The sequence below is a fragment of the Lonchura striata genome, chromosome 9, assembly GCF_046129695.1.
Source record: "Lonchura striata isolate bLonStr1 chromosome 9, bLonStr1.mat, whole genome shotgun sequence".
In the NCBI taxonomy this organism is placed as follows: domain Eukaryota; kingdom Metazoa; phylum Chordata; class Aves; order Passeriformes; family Estrildidae; genus Lonchura; species Lonchura striata.
Window position 1 is genome coordinate 10431364 of NC_134611.1, and position 12445 is coordinate 10443808.

Below are 12445 nucleotides of genomic sequence, written 5' to 3' on the forward strand. Positions count from 1 at the left end.
TAAACAAACATATAGCAATATTTTAAATGTTTCTTATTGTGCCTGATCGAGTTCTACGAATTCCCAATTAAATCAGATGATTCGAGTAATATTCCCTGGAGAATAAAATTAGTGGTTGCGAATAAAATTAAATCGGATATTTTGACTTGGCTGCTGTATTAAATAAAGGTGTTATAACACCTAAATCACAAGGAGTGGGCGGCAGCTGCGCCCGCAGAAAATCGGGTAGGAAAGCGCTCATTCCGTGTCCAAAAAAAAAAAAAAAAAAAAAAAAGAGGAAGACGGATGTAAGTGTAAGAAAAATATTGAACATTTGGAGGGCTCTGCAATTGTGCTTTTCGCAACCACGGAAGGAGAGTGATCAAGGGGAAAAGTCATCGCAGCATCAGCGAGCGCTGCGTGTCCTGCAGCGGGGCTGTCCCGCGGCCCTGCGCGGTCTCCAGCCCGCGGAGGAAGCGGCGGGCAGGGCCGGCAGGGCCGGCACGCTCCGAACAGTGCCGGGGCTTTCTGTCCCCCGGCTCGGGGCCCGCAGCTCCCGGGGCACCCACCCGGGAAGGCACCGGGAACAGCCCTCACGGCGTGGGAGCGCAGGTGGGGATGCTGAGGTGGCGGGAGGAGGCCCTTACCACTGGCAGACGGTTCCCGCTACGGGCAAGGACTCATGTGAAAAAAAACTTCGAAGAAAAGTGCCGAGGAGGACGGAGATCCCTCGTGGGAAAGAGAGGGAAGAACCCTGGGGAAAGGAGACGGCGTTATTTCCCACCGAAGTGCTACCTCCTCCCGCTACCAGCGAAGGTGACGTCAAACCCGGGTGGCTGATGCTAAAACAAAAGCTCCGGGGTTAATATACAGTTACCAGCCCGGCAGCCTCCTCCTCCTCAAAAATCAGTCCCTTGGGTTTATTGTCCCCGCGGGGAAGGCGCCTGTTGAACATGTAGTCACGCAAACAGCTGGCAGGAGAAAGAAAGAATGAACTTTACTTTCTGGGGAGCGAAGGGCGGGCTGGGCTCCCCCAGGCTAAAGCGCAGAGAAAGGATGGAAAATCATACTCACCTCGGGCTTCTCCTGCTGCCACAGCACTTGTACGTTCACCTGCGAGTGTGGAGAGAGAGAGAGAAGAGGGGAGAGAAGGAAGGAAAAGGAAGGAAGGAAGGAAGGAAGGAAGGAAGGAAGGAAGGAAGGAAGGAAGGAAGGAAGGAAGGAAGGAAGGAAGGAAGGAAGGAAGGAAGGAAGGAAGGAAGGAAGGAAGGAAGGAAGGAAGGAAGGAGAGAGTCATCGTTACGTACGATCATAAAACAAAATCTCCAAGGGGAGGGGAGAGACCATAAATTGAACTGTCACCTTTCACAGCATATTCCCCCTCCTCTTTTGACAAGTAACACCCAGGGGAAAAAAAAAAATCAAACGGTTGGCAAGTACCGTTCCCAACGAATTTATAAAAAAAGAAAGGAAAAGAGGGCCCAACTCTCAGGTGGCGGGGGAGCGGGCCGTGTTTCCAGGCACGCCCACGCTGCCCCGCTGTCCCCGCGGTGCCCCCCGGACGCTCCCGGCGCTCCGCGGGCGCGGCGCGCTCGGGCGGCCGCGGCGGAGCGCGGGGCGGCCAATCAGCGCGGCGCCCGCGGGCCCTGGCCAATGGCAGGCGCCACATTGTTGTCAAATGTTGCCTAATGGCAACGCGGGCCGCAACAATAGCGCGAGTGCGGCGCGGCGGGCAGCGCGCTCCGCTCCGCTCCGGCCGCGCCGCGTCCCGCGGGGCTCCGCGCCCGCCCCGGCCCGGCACGGCCCCACCGCCGCTCTGCCCGCCCGCTCCGGGCTCGCCCGGCTGCGGAGGTGCTGCTCGGGAGACGGGGTGGCTTTTTTTTTTTTTTTTTTTTCTTTCCCCGCTATTCTCTGCTGGATTTTAGCCTCTGCGGCTCGTGGCGAGGGATCCTGTCGTTGAAGGTGCCGGATTGTTCTTTGGAGGGACGCTGCTAGTCTGTGGCCGCAGTTGCAGGGGGACGGGGGAACGGAGCTTAGCGAGCAGCTCCGGTTGCACCGGGGCGCCGTGGGGAGCGGCGACCCCGCAAGAGCGGACGGGAGAGGTCGGCTTTGAGCCTGGCGCGATGAACTTGGTGCTGCCCCGCCAGATGCGCACGGAGAGCAAGGAAGCGAGAGTGATCTAAGTTTTCTTGGATTTTCTTGTGTTAGCTTTGCTTTTCGGGCGCGGAGGGGAGGAGGGCGCGGAACGGCTCCCGACGGGCCCCTCCTCACTTGAACCCCGCTCCGGGGCCGTGTGCTGGTGCGGGGGGCCGGGGGCGTCGAGCGAGGCGAGAGGACGGGCGCTGGGGTTTGCATGCCCGCTCCCGGGGCTCTGTGTGCCCCCCACTCGTGATTGCGCTTGAAGGCGACGGGAGCCTCTCCGCGCCCGGGCGCGGCTGCGGCGCAGGGGCTCCCCCGCCCCGCGTCGCTTTGGGGGAGGCCGGGGAGGGGGGGCCGCTCTCTCGGGGCGGGCTCGCCGGGATGGAGCTGCGGTCGGAGCTGCCGAGCGTCCCCGCCGCGCCCCCCCCGGTGCCCCCCAGCTCGGTGGCGGCGGCGGCGGCCGCGGCGGCGGCCACGCTGCCGGTGAGCGTGGCCGGGAGCTTGCTGCGGGCGCCGCCGCTGCTGCTGCGGGCGGCCGAGAAGTACCCGCGGACGCCCAAGTGCGCCCGGTGCCGCAACCACGGGGTGGTGTCGGCGCTGAAGGGCCACAAGCGGTACTGCCGCTGGAAGGACTGCATGTGCGCCAAGTGCACCCTCATCGCCGAGCGCCAGCGCGTCATGGCCGCTCAGGTGGCGCTGCGCCGGCAGCAGGCGCAGGAGGAGAACGAGGCCCGCGAGCTCCAGCTGCTCTACGGCACGGCCGAGGGGCTGGCGCTGGCGGCCGCCAACGGCATCATCCCGCCCCGGCCCGCGTACGAGGTGTTCGGCTCCGTCTGCGCCGGGGCCGGCGGCGAGGGAGGCGCCGGCGCCTCAGGTAAGGCCGCGCTGGGTGCCCTCGGAGCGGGGGTGATGGGAGGAAGGGGCCTGGAGAGGCGGCGGGAGATGAGCGGGGCGCTCCGCGGGGCCCGCCAGGGGCAGCCCCACTGACGGTCTCTTCCTTCTGCACCCCCGACCCGCAGAGTCCAAGATGCAGAAGTTCGAGCTGTTCCCCAAGACGCTGCTGCCGAGCCGCGCCGTCACCCCGCAGCAGGCGGGCGGGAAGCCCCTCTCCCCGGACGGCGAGTCCGTGCCCGGCACCTCGTCCCCGGATGCTCGCCACGGCTCGGGCTCGGAGAACGGGGACGGCGAGTCCTTCCTGAGCTCTCCCGTCTCCAAGGGCCCGAAGGAGGGGGAGGAGAGCCCGGGCTCCATCAGCCCGCTGGGCTCGGACTCGGGCTCGGAGGCGGACAAGGACGAGCAGGACCCGTCGCCCTCGGCCGGCGGCCGGCAGCGGACTCCCATCGACATCCTGACGCGCGTCTTCCCGGCGCACAAGCGCAGCGTGCTGGAGCTGGTGCTGCAGGGCTGCGGCGGGGACGTGGTACAGGCCATCGAGCAGATCCTCAACAACCGCGGCCCGGAGAAGGGCCCCGAGGAGGGCTGGGCCCGGGACGGCGCCTTGCAGGGCCTGCCGCCCACCCCCGCCGCCGCCGCCGCCCACCACCGGCCCTTGATCGCCGGCGCCATGGCCCCGGCCATCGGCACGCTGGGCAGCCGCTCCGCGTTCTCCCCGCTGCAGCCCAACGCCACGCACTTCGGGGCCGAGGCCGGCGCCTACCCCCTGGGCACCCACCTGGGACTGAACCCGCTGCGCCTCGCCTACTCGGCGCACAGCCGGGGACTGGCCTTCATGACCCCCTACTCCACGGCCGGGCTGATGCCCACGCTGGGGTTCCGGCCGCCCGTGGACTACGCCTTCAGCGACCTGATGCGGGACCGCTCCGCCGTGCACAAGGAGCAGGTGTACTCCAGCGGGCTCTACGGGCCCATGGTCAACAACACCCCCGAGAAGCAATAGCGGCTTCCTAAAGCTCGTCTGTGTAGAGGTAGCTAGGTAGGCACGGGTGGACGGACGCGGGTGGCTTCCTCCCCTCCGTGCAGGCGGTGTTTGCGTGCAGAGCCCGGCGCGGACAGGCGTAGGTGTATTAAGGTGATAAAGGTGCACTTTTCATTGTCCAGACATGAGTCGCTCTTCGTTGCTTATGGCCATAAGCATGGATATCCTCAGCGCGTCGTGGGGTGTGCACACACACGCGCGCTCTTTCCCACACACATACATATATATATATGTATACTAGCAAGTGTATAATGTTATAAAATGGAAATCTAAGTTATTAATGTAACTCGTAGGTGAACTTGGTATTAACGTTAAGCTAAAGGTTAGGCAGCGCATTGTAATACTTACCAGGCATATAGATGAAACATTGTCAAATTGAAAACCTTTTCCTTCTCGCCCCCAGAAACGTTGCGGTCTGTATATAACATTGGAAAGTAGATATATTTGTAACTGTCCGTAGGACCCTGGCGCCAATGGTGTATGATGGTTTAATAAACCTCCTTCATTTGTGATCTGCAAGAAAATTGCTTTCTTGTTCCGATGTAGCAAACTTCTTGCTGTTTCTAACAGGTAATTCTGTGTTTCCATTTCATAGAAATAAATGTTATTTTCTATTAAAAAAAAAATCGGTCTTATGAATGGTAAGTGGTATTTTATGAGATTATGGAAATGTGTTAATGGGAAATTCATTTGACAAGTACATTCAATATTTAAAGGAGTTTATGCAAATAGTACAAACATGTTTACTACATTTTTATCATGGTCAAACTAGATATTCTTCAGATAAATTTATAAATAAAAATGAAGCGAACAAGCAAGAGCAAATTCCTTATCAACTGAAATTGTCAAATACGTTTATTTCTGGTCTTTTTCTTATTTATGCCTGCAGAAAAAAAAAAATCCCCCAAAAACCAACAGAGGTATAAATTTAAGCAGGATTTCTTCCCTTGATATCTTGATGTTTTTTGACATATTTAGGAAATTTGGAAATTTGGCATTGTCGCAAAGAGAAGCCTGGTTAAATCAAATCCCACCTTGCGAACTGCGGGTTGTGTAGCAGCAATAAGGTTTTACCCCTTGTATCTGAAATCGGATTGTGCCTTTCAAGTGTTTTTTGTGTCAAAATAAGAACAGGGATCGATAATAATGACTTTTTTTAGAATGTAAATGTGCGTTTGCGGCAGAGGTGGATGAGTTAAAATCAGCGCAGGGAAGGTTTCTCCGTTTTCAGAGTTGTGTGTCCTTCACCCTCATCCATGGGTAAAGGCTACTTGCGTGGCTTTTTTATTTTCTCTCTCTCTCTTTTTTTTTTTTTTTTGGTAATGGTGTCCAAATGTTCTCCGAGATCAAAAAGTAAGTAGGGCTTTCCTGCCTCTATTTATGTCTGTATTGGGATGAGCGGGGGGCAGCGGGCGTGCCCCCGTGCATCCCGAGAAGGGATCCCCGAAGGCCGGAGCGTGACTTTCTTGCCAGTCCTGGGAGTGTTTGGCCCAGGAAAACTATTACTCACAAAGAACAAGTTCAGTGCATGGTTGAATTAAGACTGTAAAAGCTCCTAAAGTTGGTTGGTATGGAAACCTAATCCCAGCGAACCGCTCCGTGGCACAGCTGGACTGTTTACTTTCTCACTTCAAATATAACTGTGTAAACATTGGCTGGGAGCTGCCAGCGCGGCTCCTACCAACCAGTTAATATACTGGTGGGGCTGGGAGGACAGGAGTCCTGCCGCAGCTATGGAGGGAAGCTCCTGGGTAAAATCAAATTGCATCAAAACGCAATTCTTCAATCCTGCATGCGGTTGATCAACTTGGATACAATTTTACGATTTTCTTTAAAAAATCTCCCCAAAACCCAAAATCAAATCCAAAACAAGACCCCAACAAAAAAGTAAGTAAATATTGCAGATCACACCTAGGCAAATACTTTTGACCCCAGTCCATCCTGGGAGCAGCCAAATCAATATCGTAAGGGAAACTTTTTAAAGTCTCGTGTTCCAAGAGTGGGTGAAACTTAATATTACTACAATAAAACGGTTTAATAAAGAAGGGCTTTAATAGTGAGCTAATTTGATTGAGTTTCCTAATTCCACTTTAATTGGAAAAGGAGTTGTCTGTTTGGTTATAAAGTGCTAGGGTTATGTTAGACTGAGGAAAAAAAAAAAAAGATGGACGTTGAGCATCTGAATAAACTTTTTTTCTATTTTTTTTTCTTTTTTGGTTGGCAGCTGACTTTGTGCAGGATGGGTTTCCATATCTAGGATTATGAACGGGCTACAAAGAGCTGCTACTTAAAGAAATCAGGTCGCCACATTTCTCCTATTCTAGCCCTGTTGAGAAAGGCTTAGGAGCTGTTGATTTAACTCAGCTCCCCTTTTAATTATGAAAGCCATTCTTGTGTAGTTAGGCGAGCAGGACAATTTATCAGAATTGTTGCCGTGTCTTGGAGGTTGGCTTGAGCTTGGATTTATACAACCGACAATGGGGATCACGACGATTAACTTTCATATGGGTAGTTTAGGCAGTTAGACTGGGGGGGAGTAGGAGGAGGGAGGAGGGGTGAGGGTCTGATAAATTATCGTACTAAAGTAATTCCTACAGATTAAAAAAAAAAAAAAAAAAAAAAGAAAAAAGCCCCTTGGGTTTGGAGCTGCCTCGGAGCGGTTCGTATACAGAAACCTCTGTCAGAACATAAAATATTCAGGTCCCTTTTAGAGTAAAATAAAATGCTGTCACTTGAATAAAAATCGGCGGAACCGAGTATAAATTATTTGTGAAGCAGAGAGGCTGCGGGCGAGCGCTCGCAAACTTCCCTGTTAATTAAATCTTAATCCATGGGTCGCAGGAAGCGGCGGAGCTGTAGCAGCGGCTGCTGTACATACAGCGGGACACGTTCCAGAGTTATATTAACTGCACTCGTGTTTAATATGAATCAGTCCTAATCCACAGCATAATAAAGATCAAATTAGACTAACCATTTAGTAGCGAAATGACATTCCTTCACCTAAAATGAACCTCCCCGCGCCGTGCTCGCTGCCAGGCAGGCGCAGCAGCCCGGCCGGGCCCGGCTGGGGCTGAGCGGGGCCGGGGAGGGCAGCGGGGCGGCCTTTTCCAGGCTGGCCAGTTTGGTTTGCAGCCTGAGGGGGGAACCCCGCTACCCTCCCACGCTTCCCAGAGCCGCCTCTTCCCCACCCCTCCGCACAGCCGGCTGCCTGCCGGGCCCCGCGGCTGGAGGAGGCTCGGAGCGGGCTGGGGTCGCTTCTCCTGTCCGCTGCTGGGGCCAGGGGGACACCCACGACAGGGAACGGTGGTGGCCCTGCTTCCCCGCGGCGCCCTGGGCAGCCAGGGCCGCTCCAGCGGGGACATGGATGAGCTGTTTTACTGGAGACCGAGGAGCGAGCCCCGAGTCCCGCTCCGTCTTTCCCGCGGCCACGGGAGCGCTGCGCCCTTGTGCCGGGACTCGCTGCCCCGTTTCCCAAGCTGGAAACCACCCCGCATCCCGGCGCTGCCCGGAGAGGAGGGATGGGATGGGATGGGATGGGATGGGATGGGATGGGATGGGATGGGATGGGATGGCATGGCATGGCATGGCATGGCATGGCATGGCATGGCATGGCATGGCATGGCATGGGCCGGCCCTGGGTGCCTCTCACGGGCGGGGCAGCCTTTTGTGCCGGCGCTGAGCAAACACAGCTGCCGCGGTGGCAGCGTTTGAGGGAACGCGGCTCTCACCGTCCCACCCCTCGGCCCCGCTCCCGGCCATCCCTCCTCCGTGCTCCCCAGGGCGGGGGTGACACCAGGTACCCCGCGGCTCCCGGGCTGATCTCATCGGCGGGAGCGCAGCGCCGGTGTCAGGCGCACGAACTTCCCACGTCCCCCGGCGAGGGGACACCTCTGCCTCTTCTCACGGCGCGGGCATCCCCCCCGTGTTGTCATAACATCCCCATGGCAACTGCGGCAATTACTCCTATGCCAGAACAACAATGGGAAAGTATTTAATATATTTAAATGTGATTAAGCAGGTGGAAGAAACGAGGAGGAGCAGCTCCGTAGGAAGAGCCGGCGGAGGCTTCCAGGGAGCCCCGGGGGAGCAGCGGCACGTCTGGAACTCAACAGATGGAACGAGGGACGCGGAGTTACACCGGGAGAGGAACGGAGTGTTTTATCGTTTTCTGCTGCCTTTAGCACCAATTGAGGCACGTGAAAATTCATTCCGATTTCCATCTCTCATTTCGACAGAAATACTAATACACCGTTGCAAAAGAATATTTCCCCCCTGTTACTGTTCCTTTCAGTTTCCTCTTTATTCTTCTCTACCTTTTTATTAGAAAGAAAACAAAAACAAAAACAAAACAAAACCACAAAAAACCCCCACAAACCCGCCGTTAGCCGTAAATTCGGAAACTAAAAGGCACGGGAAAAAAACCCCTGAAACTCCACAAAGCTGGTTTGTATCCAATCTCCAAAACGAATTTACTGGGGAAAAAACCCACTTCGTCAAAAAAAAAAAAAAAAAAAAGATAATTAATTTAAACACACACTTTAACCTGAAAATTATTCCTTTCCAGCCACTACCCCTCATTTCTATGTAATTAGGGAATCTAGTAACCAACGGAAGAGATGCTGCTGACCCAGGGAGCCACGGCCACCGCCGGGCCGGCGGATGATGCGCAGCGGGAGCTGCTGCTGCCTTTCCCCGGGAGCGGCCGGGGCTCGGCCAGCGGAGCCCCGGGAGCCGGGCAGTGCCCCTGGGCCTTGAATTCACTGTTAAATTGTGTGGCCGGGTATGGGTTTGGTGGGAATTACTGAGTGCGGCGGCAAAGGAAGGAGGGTGCGGTGCTGATGCGGGGGAGGTGCTGTTAATGCGAGGGACCTGCCCTGGGGGACGAAGAGGTTAAAGGGTGCGGGGATGAACTGCCTCACCCTGCCCAGCAGCGATGCGAGGAAAACAGCTGGAGAAGGTATATTGGCAAGAAATTCTGGTGCTGGATAACGCCTAAAGGTAAAAGAAGGGTGTAGAGGAGGGAAGGGGTGAATTCCAGAAGAGAAGAACAGGGCAAAGGGCTGATGGGGTCTTAGGCTCACAAGAGCTAATGGAGAACTGGGATGCAGTATTAAGAGCTGTGTAAATAATTAAGATTCACTAAAATAACATCTTGGTGTCTATGTTACAGGAGTAAGATGAAAATGCATCAATTGCTGTGCATTACCTAATATTATAATAATATATCTAATATCTCTATATATGTGTTTTTCCTGAGGGAACCTTTAAGTCTTGGTTATGCTCTGCACAGGCTGGGTAAGGTGGTCCTGAATGGTGGGATTTGCATTTTCAAGGAAAAGACAGAAAGTCCCTAATTTCAGATTAGTGTTCTCAGGTGCTGCTCAGGGGTCAGGAGGCTCAATTACACGAACACTCAAATGAAGACCAAGGCTGAGCAAGGGGCTGCTGGTGTAGAACAGTGCTGGCTGTTCTCACGGTGACTCACTGATTGGTCATGTGGAAGCAAGTACATCGAGAGAGATGAAAATGCTGAAAGACCAGGCTGCTACTGATAGCTTTAACTGCAACAGGCTGTTTGGTAAACACTTATGACCATAATGAAGTCTGGTCTGAGGCCTGTTCAATCCAGAAGCTGGCATAAGCATGTGTTCCTCTTCACTCCAGGTATGAATCTGGCAGAAGTGGACAAGGGCATGATGAGACACCTGCCTGGGGGATAATTATGTTTGGAATGCTGTTTTTTGCAGTATTGGATTTACCTGTATGTGGGAGCTGAAGTCTTAGGTCTTATCTTAAATCCTTTCGAACTCTAAACTACAGGGGGGAAAGCATTGCTTCCTGAAAGCCCTGTTTTGATGGCCTGGAAGAGCAAAATCTTGTCATATATTGGTTTGTGGATTAATTTTCTGTAAGAGATGGTGCTATGTGGTTCCTGACTTCACACAAAAACCCTGTAATGCAGATCTGTGAGGGGTAAGGGTGAATCCTTTGGCATGTTCTCTGTGTGAGAATGTTTTTTGCAGCTAGTAGGAATTCAGACAAGGTTTTTTCTTTTCTGTTTTATATTCCCTCCTTTCTTGTTTTGGATCTTATTAATGTGCTGTGTAGTTTATAAAAGTTATGCTAATGTTGTTTCTAAAAACTTATTTTTTCCCCTCAATACATGAGTAGATAAAAAGTAAGTGGATAAAACCATTGAAAAAAATTCAGAAAAAAGATATAGAAATCCCTTGAAAGCAGGTCATCCAAAGTCTTATTACCCATCAGTAGTTACAGATCTGCCTTATATATCATCAGCAAGTATTTGCCTGTTTAACTGGGAAAATATAATAGATGGGCAGGATCTGTGCAAATTTTAGTAGGTTCATGACAGCAGGGCAGGCTCCTGAGGAGAAGAGGGAAGTGGAAAGGAAACCAGAAACATAGAGTGGATCTTTTCATGTGGTCTGACAGGCAGATGGAAAGCATGAATTACAAAGGCTTTTAAAAAGATCTGCTTGGGGTTTATGTTTACAGAGAGATTTAACAAGACTGGCTGGCTTTAAAATGCTGAGGTTGTTGCTAAAATCAGATGTTTGGAAGAGAAATGGGGTACTAGCCCTGGATCAGAATATAGGAGAGGTTCACAGAAATTCATTGAGACAGAGGCAGGGCCAGCAAGGCAGGGCCCCTATAAAACATTCAGCAAATCCTGAAAGGGACTTCAAGGTCAGCAGGACCTGGAGTCAGGGGAAGGAGGGGAGTATGACCCCTGCTAAAGGGAGCTGGATCCAGACAGAGACCACGAGCCTCTAACCAGGAGGAGCAACAGCAGCAGGAGGAGACAGCGAGGAGGAGCTGGGATTTGTGCAGGAGGACTCGGCAGTGAAACAGCTTTACAGGGAACAAAGGTATCAAAGCACTACCTCGCTTCCTTGTAAGGGGGATATGGGATATTGATTTCCTCTCATAGCTTGGGGAAGCCCGTGGTTTACCTTGGGTAGGACCTATGGATTTCCTGAGTTTTCTAAATCTCCTGCTTGCAAGGTTAGCCATAGATATTTACAGCTAAATGAATGGGGCAGGTAGTGGAGATTATAACTTTGGAGAGCCTTTGCTTTGTAAGGGGAGAGTCAGATATCTTATTCTGGCAGGAGAATCTAATTAAGGGCCTGTTCAATAGGAGTAAATGTCAAATGATCAGGCACACAGGACTAAAATTGCAATGCTCTGTCCAGTGTGCTAGAATGTGTGTTATGAGATGCCTGGCTTTTTTTCCTGCTTAGAGGGATGAATTATATTTGATTTCTCTAATCATTCTTTTTATCCACATTATTGAAGCTTTACTTTGACACAGAAAGTAATCTTGATGCAGTAAGGCCAAGAGTAGGAGAATGGCTCCAGTAGATTTGGCAAGGAACACATGGCTCCAGCCTCTCAAAAAAAACTACCCTTCTCCATGAGAGCTTCATGTCACCAGAAGGGAGCAGAAAAGGGTATTCAGGGCCTCTTTTCTACAATAATTATATTATAATGTTTTTTCTGTTCAATGGTGAAAAGGGTATCAAAACACTAACTGAATTTCTGTTTTCAGATCCATTGGAAAATATCTAGAAACATAAGAATTGCTGGTAGCATAAAACATAAGAATTGCTGGTAGGTGGATTTGGGGGAAGATTAGCCCATCATGTGGTTTACAAATATAATCTGTTTCCCAAAGCACACCAGATGAATGAGTTAACCCAACTATAATTTACTGGGAGTGTAAACATTTCCAAATGCTCAGGGTGTACCTCACACTCATGCCAGGCACTTGGAGAAGCTGGCAAAGGCACTGTCATGTGTGTCACCATCACTGAGGGACTTCTTAAGGGTGGCATGGAAAGGTCTCTGGATTCTGATGCCAGGCTGAAATGTTAACTTGCCCCATGCACATTTCACTTTAGCTCCCTAATCTCCCTCCTGGGAGAGGGCTCAGCTAGTTTTCAGTACCTGGGTCACTGAAAGAAGAACTTGTGTTGTCTTGGCAAGCAAGGACATGTATATCTTGGATCTGGAAAGGGCTGCAAACCTGTGTGAGATGAGGATACCAGTCTGCTTGGCTGGAAGGTTTGTGGCTAACTAGAATCAGGGCTGGAAAATGGGACACTCAGCTCTTGAGAAGGAAATGGCTCTGCTAAGCTGGAAGTCTGTGGTGATGGAGGTGATAAGTGATAGGTGTACTCTTGAAAATAGGGCCAAAAGTGGAGCTAATGCTCTTCAAGGAGCCTCACAGCCTTTTTATTTTACTCCTCATCACTGAAATCTCCAAGGGAAGTTAGTCCTGATAAGATGGGCTGCACTGAACAACAGCAAATGATTTTCTGTAAACTGTGAAAAGCTAAGACTAACCTGGTGAAATCACAGGTAAAA

At 52.2% G+C, this 12445-nt stretch overlaps 1 protein-coding gene across 1 annotated transcript; it reads left to right on the top strand.

Moving 5' to 3' along the window:
• Positions 1 to 2499: 2499 nt before the first annotated feature.
• Positions 2500 to 4872, top strand: DMRTA2 (DMRT like family A2). Its single transcript, XM_031505487.2, has 2 exons — positions 2500 to 2992; positions 3138 to 4872. Exons 1-2 carry the CDS (start codon positions 2500 to 2502, stop codon positions 4013 to 4015), a joined length of 1371 nt encoding a protein of 456 aa, XP_031361347.1. The 3' UTR covers positions 4016 to 4872.
• Positions 4873 to 12445: the final 7573 nt, after the last annotated feature.